Here is a 21,425-nt window from a genome sequence, read left to right as displayed (position 1 = left end):
CACTTCCCCCAACAAGGGGGGGAAGTGGAAGCCAACAAGAGACAACCCATGAGTTCATATTGCCTCTTGCAATAGGAACAAGTTCTTGCTTGCTAGTTTTAAGAGGTACTCTTGCCTCCCTCTTATTACTTGGGTCCAGAGGTCTGACCATTGATTCTGCGGTACATACCCTGATCAATTGGGCAGAGGCTAGGATACCTCCCTCGCTCTTACGACCAGGGAGGCAATCCAAGGTTGGGCGAACACTAGTCTGTTCTCAAAAGACTCGGATTCCTCCCACCAAGAAGTGAGTCTTCCTATTGTAAAAGGACCGATGGTTTGTATAACTTACCGGAACAAATGTCAATTTGTCGAAAATTGCATTTTTCCTAACTATACAAACCTGAGGTCCTTTACATATAGTCCCACCTCATGCCACCCCTCACTCTGCGTTTTTTCCTGGGCCTAAAGCAAAAGTGATTCTTCACCTCCCAGTCGTGCTGTGCGCGCACTGTCGGACAAGCAGTTAACTACCGAACTCCCTTGTTCGAAGCTTACGACCATTCCAGCTGCCGCTAGTTACCTTCCTATTGTAAAAGGACCTCAGGTTTGTATAGTTAGGAAAAGTGCAATTTTCGACAAATTGCCATTTTACTTTCGTCCGTCTTCCAAGGAAGACGTGTGTTTGTGAGCTCTGGCTGACTGGTCGTTAATCTTTTTTCCCGGTGGAATCCTTTTGGTATATTTTTTTGTATTTAAATAATTATGCATATACGGTGTTTGATATTAATACCAAACAAAGGTTTGTCCTTGGTTTTTCAATTAATATACAAACCCACTTTTTGTGATAGCCTTTGTGACTGCCCCTCTACTTGTGTTAAAAGCCGGCAGCTAAGGTATGCCAATATATTTACATTCTTTTGCCCTTTAACACTGGCTCAGACCTGCATGAGGACGAGATATGTATTTATCGTGAGGATGAGACATGTATTTTACGTAAGTGATATTGATCCGTAACGGGACATGTATTCATCTGGAAATTATGCTTACGCTTGGGAATTACTAAGGGAACTTCAAAGGTTTGTCCGTGTTTTGTTGATATGGTAATTTCTCTTCTCCTTCCTTTCACTTACTATCGGAAGAAGGTAGAAGGATGGGCATGCGGTGCTGATGTTGGGGGATCTCCTCTCACTTCGGAGGGCGGCGCCCTTGGATGTGTGAGGAGTATCCTCATTACTTTAATATTTTTTTCCGTATTTTACAGACTAGTGGTGATTGTGTTTTCAGCATTATTGGTTGGATGCTCTTCGTATTGGTGATCCTAACCTTGGAATTGTACCTGTGATTCGTAGAATGTTGCGTACTGATCCTTGAGTGTGTGTACTGATCCCCTGCTGATAATCATTTTCATTACCACTACTACCCGGGAGTTATGTCACTGGACGAAGCTGTCGCGCTGCCCTGTGAGGTTATCTACTCCTGATGGTAGAAGTCTGGCAGAAGGAGAAACCGAAGAGGAAGAGAGCTCGTCAAGTGTCGTCATCCTCCTCTTCAAGATCATCATTTCTTCATGCCTCCCCCCCTTCAACTTTTAAGGCTTTGCCGTAAAAGAGAAGGTGGTCTCTCCCTCCTAAGAAGTCTCGTCACGGGACTTCTAAGGGTCTGTCTCGCTCCAGTGAGACAGGTGGGTCTTCCGCGGGTCCTCCCATTCCTCCAAGAATGGGGCCTGTCTCTCCTTCCTCGGGGAGGAAGCAGACGGGGACCATGGAGGTACTGGCTACCACTGGTATCTCCTCTCCCGATTCCAAAGGTTCCACCTCCGGACTGGGAACCATCTCGACTGCCCGCTTGCGATCATTACCGAGTGTACGGTCACCTACGGGTGACCGTGCAGCCAGGATCCAGACTGCGGAGTTCGCTCACCGTGTCAGGACCCAGGCACGGAGCGGAAGATGGTATGAGTCGCTCGGGTGACTCTCGCCAGACCGGCAATCGCTCTCGTAGCGATCGTCCGGTGCCCAGGGTTGACGTGACATTCCCGCAGGTCCATGCACGCAGAGACCGGTGGAGGCGGGCCATCCAGCCCTCTTTTAATTAATCCTTTTCTTTCAGAGACAGCCCCACCCAGACGACGGTGACGTTCGCGCGACCGACCAGTCTCGGGGGTGGCAGACGCTTCACCTGCCAGGTAGGAGTTTCGTAGCCCTCCTCGAGGAAGCGTTCTCTCCCGCAGATCCCTCTGGACAGGTGCAGTTGGGCCGTGTTGCTTTGGCAACTGCCCCAACTCCGTCCTGGATGGAGGACCTGTTGGTTGTCCTGAGGAACTGGCGAAGAGGAAGTCCAGGAAGAAGAGGAAGGTGTCGCCATCGTCTTCTGCTGCCTCTTCCCCTTCGACTTCCGAGGCCCCCCAGCCGAAGAAGAAGGTAACCTCCTACCCCCCCAGAACTCTCGCTCAGAGACCTCTAAGGGTCTGTCCCACTCCAGTGGGACAGTTGGGGCTTCCGTTGGTCCTCCTGTTCCTTCGGGAACGGAGCCCGTCTCTCCTTCCGCAAGGAAGATGATGACGGGGACCGGAGGGGTACCGGCTACCACCGGTACCTCCTCTCCTGGCGCCAGAGGTTCTGCCTCGACGCCAGGTACCGTCTCAGCCTCTCGTTCGTGAGAGGTACTGAGTGTATGGTCACCTGCGGGTGACCGTGCAGCCAAGACCCAGGCAACCGAGTTCGCTTGGTGCCAGGATCCAGGCATGGAGCGGAACTGGTGGGAGTTGCCCGGGTGACTCCCACCAGGCCAGCGATTGCTCTCGTGGTGAGCAGCCGGTACCCAGGGTTGACACGACGGTCCCAGACTGGCCGCGGGCTAGTCCAAGCGGCATGACGCCCCTTGAGGACAGGCCTCGCTCCCACTGCGACAGCAGACTCTGCCGGTTCCCTGACCGCCGCTCCCACCGGGACTGGGCGCCATCTCCCCTGTTCTCGGTCCAGCCGCTCTCCCCGGGAGAGCCGCTCGACCAGGCCTGCAGATCGATCGCCACCGTGGGTTGGCGAGCGTCAGCAGCCCCCCCCCCCAGCACGCTGGTTCTGCCAGTGGGCGAGGGGGGAGCATCAGATCTACCTCTCCTATCCCTTCAACTTCCTCGGGCTACACCGGGAAGAGCGAGGTGATCAGGAGTGATCGCGAGGGGCGCACTCCTCGCTCTCCCACTGCGACAGCCGACTCTGCCGGTGCCCTGACCGCCACTCCCACCAGGAGCGGACGGATAGGGGATCCAGCAGCAGCTCTTCTGACGCTCGGGACTGTCGCTGCTGCTCTTGGTCTAGCCGCTGTCCCCCGGAGAGCCACTCGACCAGTGCAGCCCGATCACCAGGAGCTCTTCTGACGCTCGGGACCGTCGCCGCTGCTCTTGGTCTAGCCGCTGTCCCCCGGAGAGCCGCTCGACCAGTGCAGCCCGATCGCCAGCAGCTCTCCTGAAGAGACTGACGCTCTGTTCTTGGTCCAGCGTTTCCCCGCAAATAGACCGCTGGTCCAGACCGGCAGCTCGATCGTCACCGTGGTTGATGATCGCCTACAGTCCTTCCAGCCTACCAGTTTTGCTGGTAGGCAGGGGAGGAGCTCTCGTATCAGCTCCCCTGACATAAGAGACCGACGCTCCGTTCCTTGGCCCAGCGTTTCTCCGCAAGAAGACCGCTGCAGCTCGATCGCCACTGGGGTTGGTGATTGCCGCAGTCCTCCCAGCCTATTGGTTCTGCTAGTAGGCAGGGTAGGAGTGTCAGGTCTCCCTCACCTGTCCCTTCAACCTCCTCAGCGGAGTGACCATCACCGCCGTTCAAGGTACGATCCGGCTGGACCATGCACACAGAGACTGGGGTGGGCTCCCCCTTCGGCACTCTTTAGAGGTTTCGACCTCGACGAGGACTGGGACACGTCAGAGGACGGTATCGGCTCTCTTTTGTCAGGTGCTCGCTCAGCCCCACCCAGACGACGGTCACGGTGGCGGCAGACGTTTAGCCTACAGTACGATTTCGTAACCCTCCTCGGGAAAACGTTTTCTCCAGACGGTAACGTTTTCCTAGACTCTGAGCGGCCATCACCACACGGTGATGGCTGCCCGTACTCGCTTCTCCGACTGCTAGCACCGCTGGGCAGGCTAGCGAGTATCCAGTCTTCCTCCCCATTCCCCCTCTCCCTATGGCTGCGAAGGGAAGGGGAGGGATCCTGCAGAGTGTTCTTCATAGGATTCCACGTCGGGGGCTGCATTCCTGGGGGGGACCCCGTCGTTGAGGAAGGATCCTGCCCTATCCTCGAATTTCTACGGGAATCGGGAGGACCACCACCTGATGATCGTCTGACGAATTCAGTGGGGGTTTCACCGAGTGCTTAGAATTCTTCGGAGTCTCTAGCACTCTTCGAGTGTTCTGATCTTCTACGATCTGCAAACACTTGGGCGAAACCATGGTCCAGGGTGGGCGAGACGAGAATCCCAGATAATTGTTACTATGATAATCGGGAATCTCACCGAAGGCTTGAATTCCTGGAATTTGTAGTGTTTGAGAGAAGCACTGCTACTGAAGGAAGAATATCTCGGGAGGAGCTCAGCCTGGATGGACCTGACGGTCCGTCGCCTCAGTAGGCAGCCAACCCCGGGATAGAGAAGAACGGGTGTGAACATCCAGTTCGGCTCGAACTATTGTCTTCAGTATCATGTTATCACCATAGAAGTCTTCCTCCAGGAAAACTTCTCCCTCGCTCTCTTCATTAGAGAATGAAGGGTGTCGGCTTCCAGTCCTTATTCTTGTTCCTCGAATGAAAGAGAATTTAGGATGGAGGTCTATGTATAGGAACCTACAAATATACTACGTATACGTATTGCCCTCGCGACATGCTTCTGTTATCAGTTGAATTGTCCGAGGTTTAGGCACATACCTTAGTTAACTCTACGGGTTGTGACCAAGACGAATAGTATCTTCTTAATTAAACTGCAACTCGGGACTGCCCTGCAAACCTCCCAGGAGTTACCAGCTTCGATTTTGAGATACTTATGGTGTTGTTACAACAACAACACCTCAGCGTTTGCATTCACCGAAATCCGTCTCGATTAAATGCAAATGCTTGAGCGTATTTTTTTGCGCTCGATGGTTCTAGCTGAATGCATTCCTTCTTGGAATGGATTACCTGGCAACTCAGGATGAGTGAGTGAGAGCTATTGGTGTATGGGCTGCTTGCCGCAGCCCAGTACCAGCTGGCTCTCCGAGATAGCACGGTCGGATTATGTCTCTCTCCTCTGCAATGATTGACTACCGAACCGAATCTCTGCCCGGCAATCACAGACTTAGGTCTTTGGTTGACTGGAATTCTCGCATACGTGAAGGACCATCTCTACTGCATTGCCTTGGACATTGCTAGAATTTTCAGACAGAGATATCTCAATACAGTGGTCCCCCCGTATTCGCGGGGGATGCGTACCAGACCCCCCCGTGAATAGTTAGAATCCGCGAATGTTTGGAACCCCTATAAAAATGCTAAAAACAGCCTATTTTGTTAGTTAAAACTTAAGAAAAACCACTAAAAATTTTTCATACTTGTTTTTTAATAGTTTTATCACAAAAAGTGCATTTTATGATGAAATTGATAACAAAAACCAGGAATTTGTGGATATTTCTCATAGAAAAATACTGCGAATGCGCGAATTTTCCGCGAATAATGCAGGGAAACGTTCCCAAGAGAAATCCGCGAATGTGTGAGTCCGCGAATCCGGAGAACGCGAATACGGGGGGTCCACTGTGGACTCGCTATCATCTTTCTGTTTACCGCACGGTAACATAAGTCTGTAGCCTAGTCTCCCGCTGCATCGCACCTGCCGCTTCTATAATGCAGAATGATTTCTTCAGACATCTGAGTTTGTCTTCTAAATATATCTCGTTTCGTAGGTGTGCAATTGTTCATTGTTCACCCTAAATTGTAGATGTATAACGGAAGACATCGCCTGTTCCCCACCCTGCCAGCTCTACTTCCAAATATTTAGATGTCCTCCCTGGATAAAGCTGGGAAGAAGATGATGATGATTCAGCCCATGAGAAGCAGTTCTTCAGGCAGTACAATCCCAGTGTTTTCATTACTGAAAAGCGCTCTGCTTTCTTTGCAACTCCGACTTCTCACCGAACAGCAATGAAGTAGCGGTTTAGCATTTTCAGTCCTTTGTAAATCACAGGGATTAAGCTGTGTTCGCGGGTTGGTGTCACCGGCGGGACTTTTTTACGTTCAGAATCTTGAGAGTTACTTCTCTCGATTCGGCTGTGAAGATGTAGGTCAGCATTCAACTATCACCTTCGTCTTCAACGGCACAGTGTTGTTTCTCCTTAGTTGAGATTTAACTACCATGAGAACTATCTTGCCATCAGAACCTCGGTCTCTAGAAGGCAATTGACTTTCGCCTGTTGGGCACATGCCTTGAGAGAATCATCATCTCGCCTTCCGGCATCGATCGCAACAGATAGACGGTTTGTATGGTCTCTCGGCATAACCCTTCAAAAGGCGAGGGCACGTGACTACGCCTCGGATGCTTGGACAGCTCGCCTCACACAACCGAACGCAGTCAGTCGGCAGCTGTCGAAGCATCCAAGACCGTCACGAGCTACGCTGTGGACTTTGTATCGGTTGTTCCAGATCAGTTATTACTTGTCCTACTAGCGTGTTCTGGTACCCATAACCATTGACACCCACCATGGAGTGTCGGTGTCTTTATCCACTACGGAGATGAAGAGACTTCGCCGCAGTGGGGTACGAGACCGCGAGACACTTCGCTGCAGTGGGATATGAGACCGCGAGACACTTCGCTGCAATGGGATACGAGACCGCGAGACACTTTGCTGCAGTGGGATACGAGACCGCGAGACACTTCGCTGCAGATGGATAGACCAGTATGGGTACTGGACATCACTCTGAAAAATATATCGGACAGGAAGATGGATAGGTCATCGTAACCATATCCTTCTTTTCCTCTGGGACTGCCCACAGGTCCTTGGAACCTCATTTCCCTGGACCAGTGGTGGATGCTTGCAAGATGTGTTTGCTTACCCAGCTCCTTCAAGAGAACAAGTTGCATCTCGTCCATGCTGTGCAGTTGTAGAGGTAAGAAGGATGCGAGAATGACTGGCTCTCCCCCTTCCATGCCTCGTCTCTCCATTCCTCGTCCTTCGGGTTGAGGATAGGACATGAACTCACACTGGCTGGTCGGACGATTGATGTGGTAAGCCTATACATAAGCATCCTTTTTATGTTTCTTATGAGAATCATAAAAGCAATCCTGCTCTTTCCTCTAGCAAGGGGAGGAAGGAGATTGACAATAATGCAAACCCTTCCCAGAACTTTGCATTAATGTCTCCGACGCCAATATCCTTCACAGCCCTTTTTCGGATGAGTCACGATCCCTCACTCATTTCGAAAAGTCCCAGAAGTCTGACTCTTGATCACGCAGCTCCTATACTCTGATCAAGTTGTCAGAGGCAGCAGGGCACTCCTCGCTCTTACGACCAGGAGGAGTAGCCTAGGTGCGCAGAACTCCAGTCATTTCTAGAGGCTCACTCAGATTCCTCCCACCAATCAGTGAGTCTTCCTATTGTTAAAGGACCAAAAGGTTTGTATTACGTATCGGAACAAATCACAATTTGTCGAAAATTGTATTTTTCCTAAATATACAAACCTGAGGTCCTTTAACAAATATGCCCACCTCATGCCACCCCTCAATCTGAACCTAGGCCGAAAGGCATAGTGGAGTGTTTACATCCGGGCAGGCTAGCCTGCCCCACGGTAGTTACTGCCTAACCACCTTGTTCAAGATTCAACGGCCATAATTCCAGCTACGCCAAAAGTATATTCCTATTGTTAAAGGACCTCAGGTTTATATAGTTAGGAAAAATACAATTTTTGACAAATTGTGATTTTTCAACTCCAGAATGCAGTCATGGTTTAAAATAAAAACTTACCTTTAATTGTTAATAAAAATATGGCTATAAATACCTTTTAGCTTATTTAGATTTTAGATGTCTATGTTGGTTGGCCAGATTCCTACTTTCTTTCTTAGTTTGCCACCATGTAGTTGAGGTCAGTGTCCTGTGGGTGGTTCAAGGAAACTCCAGAACTAGTTGAACTTGGGGGTGTTGTAAGGATGATGTAAACAAACTTTGGAATATTAAGGTCAGTAGATGACATTGAGAGGGGTCTGGAATTTTTCTGATGTAACTTTTAATCAAGTTATATCATTGACTTGGAAAAATTGTTTAGACAATTTGTTGAAGTCTTTGTCTTTGTGTCTCATGGGAATGATGTAAGAGGTGGTCTACTGTATGGGAAAATACTAGTAGAAATAAGACAAGGCTGTTCAAAAAAATGGTGAAACACTAATAAGATATCAGGGACAGATGAAGAATGGCTGTACTATATCAGCAAGTTGAATGTTCCCATAGTAGTTTTAATTATAAAGAATACAGTAACAATGTCAAAAGAGTAATGGCAGCAATACTAGCAAAATACTGAATGGGGAGAAACTATTGGGGGGGGGGGGGTGCAGTAGTAAAAAATTTGAGGGAAACTGGAAAAATGTGAAGTTGTAACTTTTTTTCTCTCCCTGGATGCTTATAACACAACACATTGAATATGGATTACAGGGTGGACCTCATCAACATTTGTCTTGATTTGGAAGGTAGGATTTCCTACGTATGTCTGTAAACTGGATAGTATGGCGTATGTTTGGTCATTGTTATATTCTATTTTGTTTTTTACTACATTAAATAAAAGAAACTTTTTACTGGAAAATGACAATTTGTCGAAAATTGCATTTTTCCTAACTATACAAACCTGAGGTCCTTTAACAATAGGAAGGTAACTAGCGGCAGCTGGGACGGTCGTAAGCTTCGAACAAGGGGAGAACGGTAGTTAACTGCTTGTCCGGTCGGTGCGGCGGCCCGCCGCGCGCCCGGGCGGTGAAGAATCACTTTTGCTTTAGGCCATGCAAAAAGTTGCAGAGTGAGGGGTGGTATGAGGTGGGACTATATGTAAAGGACCTCAGGTTTTGTATAGTTAGGAAAAATGCAATTTTCGACAAATTGTCATTTGTTCCGATACGTAATACAAACCCTCGGTCCTTTAACAATAGGAAGACTCACTTCTTGGTGGGTGGAATCTGAGTCTTTTTGGTGAACAGACTGGTGTTCGTCCAACCTTGGAATGCCTCCCTGGTCGTAAGAGCAAGGGAGGGATCCAAACCTCTGTCCGATTGATCGGGGTGTGCACCGCAGGATCAATGGTCAGACCTCTGAGCCAAGTACTAAGAGAGAGGCAAGCGTATCTCTTCGTACCAGCATTGCAAGAACTTGTTCCTGTACAGGAGCCAACATAAAGTTATGGGTTTGTCTCAAGTAGGCATCCACTCCTTCCCCCTGTTGGAGGGAGTGGAGGATATTTGCTTCTATCCCTAACTAAAGGGATAGATTGGGGCTCGGTTGAGTAGCTTACCTGCATCGGATTCCTTTCCAGCATGGTGACGACCGTGACCCTCTGCCCACAGGTAGAGAGAGAGAAAGATGGAGAAGAGAAGCCAGTCGCACTCTCATTCAACCATTCATTCCTACAGTCACACCAGGAATCGATGCTGTTCTGCTGCTCGGGTGCTGGGTAAGCTTACACAACGTGTTGAGCAGCCACCACAGGTCCAAGGAAAAAGTATCCAAGGACTTGTGGGCAATATCCCGAAGGTAGAAGGACGTGAAGGTAGTCTGGTTGGCCCAGACACCTGCCTTCAGGACCTGCGCCACGGAGAAGTTCTTGCGGAACGCCAAAGAGGGTCCAATACCTCTGACTTCGTGGGCTCTCGGTCGGAGCGTACGGATGTCGGTTCACTACCATCAGCCATCGTACGCTCTCCTGATCACCTCACGCAGCCAGAAAAGGAAAGCGTGTTTTCTTGGATATACTTCTTTCTTGGTAACACCCCAGTGCTAACGAAGAGGCGTCGACACTCAGCCTGAGGTGCGAGTTTTCTTCAGATAGCGCCGTAGCGCCCTCACAGGACAAAGCAGCATCTCATCCGTATCGTTGTCGGTGAAATCCATTAGGGAGGGGATTGTGAAAGACTCGAACCTGTCGTCAGGGATCGACGGATTCTGAGTCTTAGCTACGAAATTCGGGACGAAATCGAGCGTCACAGATCCCCAGCCCCTGGAATGTTTAACATTGAAGGACAGACCATGAAGTTCCCCTACTCTCTTCGCCGATGCCAGGGCCAGCAAGAAGAGGGTCTTGAGGGTCAGATCCCTGTCTGACGACTCTCGGAGTGGCTCGAATGGTCTTCGAGTCAAACTCCTAAGGACGAGAGTCACATCCCACTCAGGTGGCCTGAGCTCCCCTGGGTGGGCAAGACCTTTCGAAGCTCCTCATTAGCAAGGAGATCTCGAACGAGTTCGAGATGTCCAGTCCCCTCAGTTTTAGGACGAGTGCCAGTGCAGCTCTATATCCTTTAACTGTGGGTACTGAGAGGAGCTTCTCTCGGCGAAGAAATACGAGGAAATCCGCTACCACAGAAGACGGCCCACTTCCCCTGGTACACAGCTGCAGAGGACTGTCTGACGTGTCCAGCCATCTCTGTTGCTGCGCTGCGAGAAAAGCCTCTCGTTCGCAAGAGATGGTGGATAACAGCCAGCCGTGAAGTTGTAGGGACTGGACTGCTCGGTGGTACCGCTCTACGTGTGGCTGGGCTAGAAGGTTGTGCCAGTGGGGCATCTCTCTCGGTTCTTCTGCAAGAAGAGCCAGCAGGTCCGGATACCAAACGGCTTGAGGTCGTTTGGGAGCCACCAGGATCATCCTGAGATTGGGGGAGTGACCAGCGCTCGGCTGATCACTTTCCGAATCAGACAAAAGGGAGGAAAGGCGTAGACGAAGAGGTTGTCCCAGGGGTGTTGAAGAGCGTCCTCTGCAGCTGCCCATGGGTCCGGCACGGCTGAGCAAAAAACTTGAAGTTTTTTGTTGTGCCGGGTGGCGAACAGGTCTATGACTGGACGCCCCCACAGGTGAAGAGCCTTTCCGCCACTTCTGGGTGTAGGGACCACTCGGTCCCTATTACCTGATCCCGACGGCTGAGCTTGTCCGCTACTACATTCCTCTTGCCTGGAATGTAGCGTGCTGACAGCTCTATCGAGTGAGCCGTGTCCCACTCGTGCACCTGCACCCGTCAAACTGGTGTAGCGGGAGAGACATAGGCCCCCCTGCTTGTTGACGTATGCCACTACCGTGGTGTTGTCGCACATCAACACCACTGAGTGTCCCATCAAGCGGTCTTGGAACTCTTGGAGAGCGTAAAACGCCGCCTTGAGTTCCAGGACATTGATGTGAAGGTGCTTGTCGTGATGGTCCCACACACCTGCAGCCAGCAACTCCTCCAGGTGTGCGCCCCATCCCTCTCGGTCGATGCGTCTGAGAACAGCAGCATCTCCGGGGGGGGAGTGCGTAGGGGCACTCCTCTTAAGAGTTCCTGTCGTCGAGCCACCAGGCTAGGTCCTGCCTCACCTTCTCCGTGATGGACACGGGGAAGTAAGGTGGATCCTTTACCTGTGACCAACTCTCCCTTAGTCTCCACTGGAGAGACCGCAGGTGAAGACGTCCGTGAGGAACTAACTTCTCGAGTGACGACAGGTGGCCGATCACGACTTGCCATTGCTGAGCTGCCTGTTCCTGCCGAGACAGGAACCGGCCGGCTGCCTCCCTGAATTTGCTGATCCTCAAGTCTGCGGGGCGGACTTGAGCTGCTACCCGTATCGATCAGCATACCCAGGTACTTCATCTTCTGCTTGGGTTCGAGATCGGACTTCTCGTAGTTTATCACGATCCCCAGATCGCGACAAAACTTTAGAAGTCGATCCCTGTCCTGCAGCAACTGCGAGCGGGAGCTCGCCAGGCCAGCCAATCGTCGAGATACCTCAGAAGACGTATCCCGTGCGAATGGGCCCAAGCAGACACCAGCGTGAACACTCTCGTGAACACCTGTGGGGCGGTTGAGAGACCGAAGCAAAGTGCCCTGAATTGGTACACCGTCCCGTCGAAGATGAAGCGGAGGTACTTTCTGGAGGAACTGATAGGATGGGTATTTGGAAATACGCATCCTTCAGGTCCACTGAAAGCATGAAGTCGTTCTCCCTGATGGAGTCCAGCACGGAACGTGCCGTCTCCATCTTGAACCGAGTCTGGCGAACAAATCGGTTCAGGGGAGAGAGATCTATCACCGGGCGCCAGCCCCCCGATGCCTGTTTTCACTAAGAAAAAGGCGGCTGTAAAAGCCCGGTGACCGATCCACTACGACTTCTACAGCTCGTTTGGTCAGCATGGTCTTGATCTCCTGCCGAAGAGCGTCGTCCTTTGAGGATCCAGAACATATGTCTGCAGATGGACCGGGTTGGAGGTGAGGGGTGGCCGAGATTCGAAGGGTAGTAGATATCCCTCCCGAGGACGTCTACTATCCGGTTCTCGGCACCGTAGCGCTGCCAAGTTGCCCAATGGCTCGCCAGGCACCCCCCCACTTCCGGCAGCTGGTGAGGGGGAACGCCGTCCCTAGCGTTTCCCACCTCGCTTCGACTTCTTCCCAGCACCCTCCTCGGGGAAAGGAGGGCTGGGAGGAGGGCTGGTTACGGCCTCCTTTTACTAGAAGTTGAAGCAGGAAGAGTCTTCCTCGGGGCTTCGATGGAGCAGCCGTCTTAGCAGCCGAGGAAGCGCTAGCTAAACTCTTAGGCTTAGCCGCAGATGTACGAGGTTGCCCAGAAACCTTCGTAACTGCCTGGTGAACCAGACGGTCACTGTCATCAGTGCGCCGTCTTTCCACCGCAGCGTCCACCATCTCTCCGGGAAAGAGAGCGGAGGAACTCTTCATTGGTCCGTTACGTAGTCCATTTACCGCTTCACGCCCAGGCCCCCTTGGCTACTCGTGTAAGGACAGCGTCCCTACGACGGAGAACCAAGTTGGCCCACAGGTTTGCCGTCTGATGGGCGAGGTAGGAGATGGCCCTACCTCCAGACTGGCACAGTCTCCTGAAGTCGGGTCGTCTTCGAGGGCAGCGCCCCCGGCGTCGGCCGCGACCTTGGATACTGTGAGGGACCACAGATCCAACCAAGAGACTGCCTGGAAAGCTGCCATAGCGGTAGCCTTCCAGGCCCAGTGCCTCCTGCTGCGAGAACCATAGGTTCTCTGACAGGAGCTGCTGCAGGGACACACCTGGAGTTAGCCTAGCTAGCTCCGGGTTAACCTGTTTGGGCGGTATTGGATCTACTGATGGCACGTAGAACTTCCGCTGTCGCTGCAGAGGAGGAGGAAGTAGCTTGGAAGACCGTCCTGACTTAAGTGAGTCCTCTCGTCCTGAGACGAAATTCTCCACCTGGTCAAGGACTGAGGTCCTGCAAGCTCCGATCGCGGCAGTCCCACCGTCAATTTGGGTTCCCTCTTCGGGCCCCAAAATGACTCGAGCCGGGACGTGGGCTCAGATGGTGGTAGCGGCGATCCTTCCCCCAGGTCGTTGTGCTGACGAATCAGCGCAATAACCTGGGCAAAGTTCCTCTGGATCTCAGGAGTCACAGCGTCCTGAGGAGTAGGACCGTCCAGTCCCTCCAACAGGAGCAGCTCTCGAGACCCTCCTCCTTCAGAAGGAGGAACAGCAACAGACCCCTGACGTCGCCTCCAACCACTTGCGCGTACGACCTGGCTGGTCCTAAAACCATGCCTGGTTCGTGCGGCGTCGTGGCGGGATCGTGAGCGGCGCACCTCTCACGATCACTCCTAGGTACCTCGCTCTTCCCGGTGTAGCCCGAGGAAGTTGAAGGTATAGGAGAGACAGACCTGACGCTCCCCCCCCGTTCGCTGGCAGGACCAGCGTACGTGGGGGGCTGTAGCCGATCACCAACCCGCGGTGGGGATCGTACTGCAGGCCTGGTCGTGCCGCTCACCTGTGGCGAGCGGCTCGACTGAGCACGTCGACCCCGATCTCGTGCGTCAGACGAGCTGCTGCTGGCCACCGTCTCCGTCCGGTCCCTGTGGGAGCGGCGGTCAGGTGATCTGCAGAGCTCTCACTCGCGGTGAGCGGGTAAGGTGAGCGTCCTCACGGCACGTCAAACCGCTGGTACCAGCCGAAGCTGGTGCCGTTGGTCGAGGGGACCTCTTCTCAGCCTCAACCCGTGGCCGGTCAGAGACCGTCACGTCAACCCGAGGTACCGGCTGGTCGCTACGAGAGCGGCCGCTGGCCTGGCGAGCGTCACTTGCGCGACTCTCGACAGTCTTCTGCTCCGTGCCTCTGTCGTGACGGTGAGCAAGCTCAGGCGTACTTGACGTTGGCTGCACGGTCGCCCGAAGGAGACCGTACACTCGGACCTTCTCGCGAACGAGAAGTCGAGCCGGTACCTGACTTAGCAGCAGTGCTACTAAGACCAGGCGCGGATGTACCAGCAGTAGCCAGCACATCCTTGTCCCCGTCTTCTTCTTCTTCTCAGAAGAGGAGACGGGCCCCGTTCCCTGAGGGAACAGGAGGACCAGCAGAAGCACCCCCCCCGTCAGCCAGAGCGTAGACGGGCCCTTTCGAAGGTCCCGTTAGGAGCCTTCTTAGGGGGGGAGGAGCAGCCTTCTTCTTCTTCGGCTTGGAAGCCTTAGAAGTCGAAGGGGAAGAGGCGGCAACAGACGACGAAGAAGACGATGAAGACGACGACGACATCTCCTCTTCTTCTTCCTCTTCTTCGTCAGCTCTCTCAGGACGGACGTCAGGTCTTCCATCCACGGAAAAGTCGGGCCAATTGCCGAAGCAACACGCCCCGACTGATCCTGTCCGGAAAGACCTGAGACCGGTGCAGCACCTCCATGACGAGACGCGACGGTGCAGCATAGGCACGGCAGGAGCGGCAGGAACATCAGCAGCAGGACCAGCACCATCAGGACCAGCACAGCAGGACCAGCACCAGCAGGACCAGCAGCAGCAAGGATCCAGCACCAATAGGACCAGCACCCAGCAGGACCAGCACCCAGCAGCCAACATCAACATTAGAGTCCCGCACCGCGCGCTTCGTAGGAGCGGCGCGAGGGGCTGGGCCAGCAACACTCGCTGCAGGTACGGCAGGTACGGCAGCATAATCCGGCGTCACAGACCTCTCCATCTCAGCCAAACTCATCATTGGACGGGCGGTAGATCCAGGGGCGAACTTTTTGGGGGCAGGCGAAAGTCGGGCGTCGGCAGCACATAAAACCCAGGTGGCGGCGGCACGCCCCTCTTAGGTACGGCAGCGATCGGCATTTGAATTGACGCCGTTGGAGTCACTGACGCAATGTGTTGCGTATACACCACATGAGGAGGGGCGGCGTACGCTGGTCTTGATCCATGATTAATTAATCTTCACTCAATGAAAAATGAAAAAAGAGTACTTACAATTTCATTCAAGACCACAAACAAACCAGTCAGAAGAAATTGTAACATCCAAAGCACACGACGAAAATAGCGGGCAGAGCGATGACGAACACGTCCTGTCACACCACGGCCGAAAGCAAAAGTGATTCTTCACCGCCCGGGCGCGCGGCGCGCGCACGACCGGACAAGCAGTTAACTACCGTTCTCCCCTTGTTCGAAGCTTACGACCGTCCCAGCTGCCGCTAGTTACCTTCCTATTGTTAAAGGACCGAGGGTTTGTATTACGTATCGGAACAAAGCATCTTTGCTGAGGCAGCATTGTGATTCATCAACACAGTCAGCCTTTCCAAATTAAGAAGCCTTTACGGCAAACTTCTAAGTTCTAGAAAGCTGTCAGTTAAAAGCAAGAACTGGAGGGGAGTGGTCATTGGAAAGGTTAAAACATGGGAAAAGGGTTGTGAAAAATTCTCTGAAATGTTAAGGAATAACTTAACTTATCTAAAAGACAGGATGAAATGTCTCATGTTTGAGGTAGGGATAAAAATTTGGCCAGTAGCCTGGGCAGCTGGATAGTCAGGAGAAGGCCGAGCAATATATGTTGTATTATAGTATGTAAGGGAATCCCCAGCACACAGGCCTAAAAAGTAATTTAGGCAAATAAGATCTAATCACACAAATGTGAATGATTTTCAAGTGATCATTTAACTGCCTCTAGAATAATAAGCATCGTTTTACAATCATTAGTAGCGTAACTGGTGATCTGGAAGATTTATTAATCTTATGCTTCAGACTCAGAGAAAATGAGATGCTTTTAACATGAAAATGACATTTTTGAAAGTAAAATGTATTTTTCCCTAACCATACAAACCTGGAGTCTTTTACTTAGGAAAGTTTCAGCTGAGCTGCAATCTATCCTAAGTAAAGGATGGAAGGTTTGTATACGGTGTAGGAACAAATTTTTCATTTCTAAACTTTTTCTGATCACTAATTTTTTCTTTTTATAAAATCAACTGTGATATATTGCACATCTCTTGACTTTTTCTGCATATGCTGTACTTATGGTTTGTTTGTTCCCTTATAGATGATCATATCCATATTTGTAAGAATAGAACATTATGCTGGTGTAAAACTTGATCACTGCAATTATGGGATTTTTATTTCAGATTTGTGAGGGATGGCAGCTGCAGTAAAGAATTCAGTCACTGTATCTTCAGTGGGAACTGCAGCAGCAACAGCTGCAACAGTTAGCAGTAGCAGTTCAAGTCCTGCTCTCAGTTTCAGTATACTAGCTGAGTGTGCAAAATCAAAAGCTCGCACAAGTCTTATGAAGCTGCCTCATTACACTGTAGAATTGCCCATGTTTATGCCAGTTGGAACTCAGGTAAGGTTAAACTAGTTTTTAATGTTTTGTGCTGTAAGTATACGTATTAATTTTCAATGTTGTAAACTTTTCAAGGGGCATTGTGGGAACCTACTCAGAACTTTTCAACTTAAACACATATAAACTTAAACCTTCAAACCCAATTTCAGTCTACTTACTTGACATCCCTTATTGTGGAATTTCTAGAATTGGTCTTAAACTGCAAATGTTGAAGAACCAGTATCAATATTGTTCAAGACACATTGAGTTAGTGTACAGGCAGACCCAGGGTTATGATGGTCTCGGCTTACGACGTTCCGAGGTTACGTCAGATGAAATATGACACCAAAAATGCAAAATAATCAATATTTGAAGGTTTTTTGGATGAAAAATGCCATAAGAATGCAGTTTACATAGTTTTCAATGCACCCAAAGCATTAAAAGTAAGGTTTTCTTAGGATTTTTGATGATGTTCCGGCTTACAACGATTTTCGGTTTACGACGCGTCTCAAGAACGGAACCCCCGTCGTAATCCGGGGACTGCCTTACTTTATTTTAATCTTTTGGAGGAAAAGGTATTACCAAAGATAGTAATTTGCAATATCCCTGTCTAGGTAGATAGATAAAAGGGAAAGAAAAAAGGGATTTTGACATAGGAAAAATCTATTTCTGGGTGATTGGCTCGTGTCGCCCTATGAAATATCCTTAAGTTCATTATTTCTAGTAAAATTATCCTAAAATTACAGAGAAAAAAAATAAAATCAAAAGAAAATGTCAGTAAAACTGACTCGCTCACTCTATAAAAGAAGTGTCGGTATGGAAATAGGGGCGAGTGGGATCACTACCACGAGTCATTTACCATTTAGACCTTCCAACATAAAATCCCCACCTGAGAGAGCTGATACTAAAGGGTGATGTGACCGCTACTACTACTACTACTGACGCCAAGCGGAGAGCAGCGCCTCTAGCGGTCATCCTTAATACATGAACATCTTGTCCTGCAGGGTGGGCAAAAAGGAACAGGGTGGGTTTCATAGGGCGACACGAGCCAATCACCCAGGAATAGATTTTTCCTACGTCAAAATCCCTTTTCTGGGCTCAGCTTGTGTCGGCCTATGAAATAGTACCAGAGAAACAGACAAGATGTAATAAAAGGACAAATGAAACCAAATAGTAAAAAGATTGATATAATATAAGTGAATCAAGACTCATTACAGTATACTAACAAAAAGTACTTAAAACTAGCTTATACTAAATAATGGTGGGTTAACTATACCATATTAACATAAAGTACTTAAAATTAGCTTATACTAGAAAATGGAGGTACATAATAGTATAATGGTAATAGAACAATATATAATGATTCACTAATTTAAGTATTATTTACAAAATATACAAACTCATTGTGTTCTACCCTAGCATAAAAATAAGGGTAGAAATACTGAAGCACATTATATGCACACAATGTGGATGCCCCTAGCAGAAAAATAAGGGGCAGTCCACCAATACGATCCTAGCGGCTAAGGCTAGAGTATTATGAAGAGCATAGCAATAGGGTGAGGCATGTTGGACGAGGTAGGTAGAAAGGAGACCTGGATCTATACTACAACTACTGTGCAGTATCAGGAGAAACAATGTTTCCCGCTGCTACTGCTGAAAATTTTAAAGATTCCAAGGACTTCAGGTAATGACGTTTAAAGACTGTCGGTGATTTCCATCCAGTATACTTTTTAAGATCCTCAAAATTCATATGTTGGAAATAATTAATTGAGGTGGCTACTCCTCTGATATCATGTGCTTTTGGAAATGATTCAGGGTTGGCTTGTTTAATGAAGTAAAGGATCTGTTTTCTGATTCCTTTCACTGATAAAGTGCCACCTTTTTCTCTCATAAAGAGAGGACCTGAGGATTTAGAGGATATACGAGATAGAAAGGCTCTTAAAGTTGATACTGGGCAAAGAGAAGGATCTTGCGGAAGTGGGATAACTTTCCAAGGGGCCCACCTTGCAAGGGGATCCTCGTTTTTAGCTAAAAAACTGCGATCCGGAGAAAGTAGAACTTCTCCTGAGGGGAGAAATTCTACATGACCCGCATCTCTGGATAGAGCCAACAGTTCTGAAATTCTGGCTCCTGAAGCCAGGCTTAACAAAAATAACGTCTTTCTAAGTAGCATTATGAATGTGCAAGACGAGTTGTCAGTATCTGAGGCTAGTTTGAGGACATCATTTAAGAACCATGAAACTGAAGTAGGCCTTTGAGAAGGTCTAAGTCTAGCACAGGCTTTGGGAATAGACGTAAAGTAAGATTCTGTTAAGTCTATTTGAAAACCCAACGGAAAGATTTTCTTCAAAGCCGATTTATTAGTAGTAATGGTGCTAGCTGCTAAGCCTTTTTCAAATAAGGATCTGAAAAAGGATATAGCTAAGTTAACTGTCATGGTGTAGTGTTTGATTCTTTCCAGGAAGGATGCTAACTTTTTAACAGCTGAGTCATATTGTCTAATAGTTGACTCTCTTTTATCTGATTCCAGAAAGAGGATGTTTTGTGGATCAATGTTAGCATCTTTTTTAGCCGCAAACTTCATGAAGTCCATAAAGTTAGGGTCTGAAGAATTCCTGAGGAAGCGAACACGGTCCTCATTTGTACTGATTGCGACAGCTTGGGATTGGGAATCCGTTGAGGTCGGAGACCCAATTCCAGAAGCAGAGGATACCAGTTGCTTTTTGGCCAATCTGGAGCGATCAGAGCTACCAGTCCCTTGAAAGTCCTCAGCTTGCTCAGAACTTTCAAAAGAAGATTCACTGGAGGAAAAATGTAGATTTTCTTCCATTGATTCCAGTCCATCGACAGGGTGTCCGTGGCATAAGCCAGAGGGTCCAGGTTGGGGGCCACATAGCAAGGGAGCTTGTGGTTCGCTTGTGAGGCGAAGAGATCTACTTGGAGACCTGGGACTCTCTGGCATATCCTCTGACTCCAGAGGGACTGACCGGGATAGTGCGTCCGCTATCACATTTCTTACCCCTGCCAAATGAGTGGCAGATAGATGCCATTTGTGCTTGTCTGCTAGAGCAAAGATGGCTATCATGACATGATTCACGTGTTTGGATTTGGACCCTCCTCTGTTGATGCAATGTACTACCACTGCACTGTCCAAAACTAGTCTTAGATGAGACTTCTTTGGGGGAAGGAGTCTCTTCAGGGTAAGAAATACTGCCATTGCTTCCAGAACGTTTATGTGGAGCTGGCGGAATTGAACGGACCAAGTCCCCTGAACTTGCTTGAATTGAGAATATCCCCCCCAACCGGACAGGGAGGCATCCGTGTGAATGGTTAACACCGGAAGGGGATATTGAAGGGGTATACCAATTTGGCAAGATTCTTCACTTTTGTCCATGGATGGAGCTGATTGCGAAGGATTTGTGGAATCACTGACAACTTGTCCCGAGATTTGGCGTTTGCTCTTGACCGCCAAACTCTATTTCTGGGCTCAGCTCGTGTCGGCCTATGAAAGGATCCTTAATATCATTCTTTCTAGGTAAAATTAATCTAAAATTACCAGAGAAAAACAAAATTAAGAAAATGTCAGTAAAACTGACTCGCTCACTCTTAAAAAGAAGTGTCGGTATGGTAATAGGGGCGAGTGGGAACACTACCACGAGACATTCACCAATTAGACCTTCCAATCAGAATCCCCACAAGAGAGAGCTGATACCAACGGGCGATGCAGCCGCTACTACTACTACTAGAGGACGCCACGGACAGCAGCGCCCCTAGCGGTCATCCTTAATATTTAGCGCTAGCGTACAGACGCATTTTTCTCTGTGCTGTGCCTTTACGGGATTATTATCTTCTTCGATATGGAACGTTCTGCAATTGCAACGGCTAAGTTAAGTGCCTCATAAGTAATGTTTTACTATAATTTTATCTTCCGGGAACCAGTATTTTCCTTCTAATAGGTCATATACGGTTTCCCGGTTGTCTCGTGGCGGCGCCATGCTGCCATGTTAAGAATTCCCGGTCCTCCATACTGGGACTTCTTATACTTATGGGCTTACCTTTTACGTTCATCGTTTTTACATCGAGTTTTAGCAAGATTAGCCCCCTTACCATTTCTCTTAGTTTGGTATTTAGGGCTATTATTATTGTTCCAGCCCAGCATCCCGGCTCTTGCTCTTCATCGGCTTTCGCTGGCTCCGAGTAGGCTTCTGTTCCTCGGAACAGTTTGCCTCATCCTGGGCTCTTTTTCAGATTTTTCTTTAACTAAAGTGTTCTTTCCATCTTTACGATGTAATTTTATTCTATTTAGGGTGTTAGGCTAGCCTAGGTGCATGTTCCATGATTTGGTACAGCCTGGTTCACGTGGCCCTCCCACGGTTGTGTTGCTCGCGGCTTAGGCCACTTGCGGTCACGTGTTCCATCGCACCTTACCCTTCCCCTTCCCTCCCTACCAGGTATAGGGAGGTGCTGGGGGACCCCTTGGTTGTCATGACAACCTCAGTTTGCCTCCATCCCTCCCTCTCTGAGGTGGCCAGGGGTTCCTCCCAGCGGGGGGTATAGGGCGACCACTCATAGGGGGGTACCGTGTCTCCGAGCGGGTAGTTGTTGAGACGGGGAGGAGTAGGACCACCCCCCCCCCCTCTCTCTCTCCCGCCGTGTTACGCCGAGAC

At 49.7% G+C, this 21,425-nt stretch overlaps 1 protein-coding gene across 3 annotated transcripts in view; it reads left to right on the top strand.

Annotated features, from left to right (window-relative positions):
* The window catches only part of LOC135195019 (queuine tRNA-ribosyltransferase catalytic subunit 1-like), a 310,854-nt gene that overhangs the window by 34,063 nt on the left and 255,366 nt on the right, over positions 1–21,425 (top strand). For all 3 annotated transcript variants that reach the window (XR_010310050.1, XM_064221315.1, XM_064221313.1), the window contains exon 2: positions 16,562–16,779. Coding sequence is in view for 2 of the 3 variants with exons in the window: in XM_064221315.1 (XP_064077385.1) it covers positions 16,573–16,779 (207 nt within the window). In the remaining variant the exon portion in view is untranslated. The remainder of the gene's footprint in view (positions 1–16,561; positions 16,780–21,425) is intronic.

Source organism: Macrobrachium nipponense, chromosome 15 (assembly GCF_015104395.2).
Source record: "Macrobrachium nipponense isolate FS-2020 chromosome 15, ASM1510439v2, whole genome shotgun sequence".
Taxonomy (NCBI): domain Eukaryota; kingdom Metazoa; phylum Arthropoda; class Malacostraca; order Decapoda; family Palaemonidae; genus Macrobrachium; species Macrobrachium nipponense.
The sequence above is the reverse complement of the archived record's forward strand: the minus strand, read 5'-3'. Positions and strand labels throughout refer to the sequence as shown.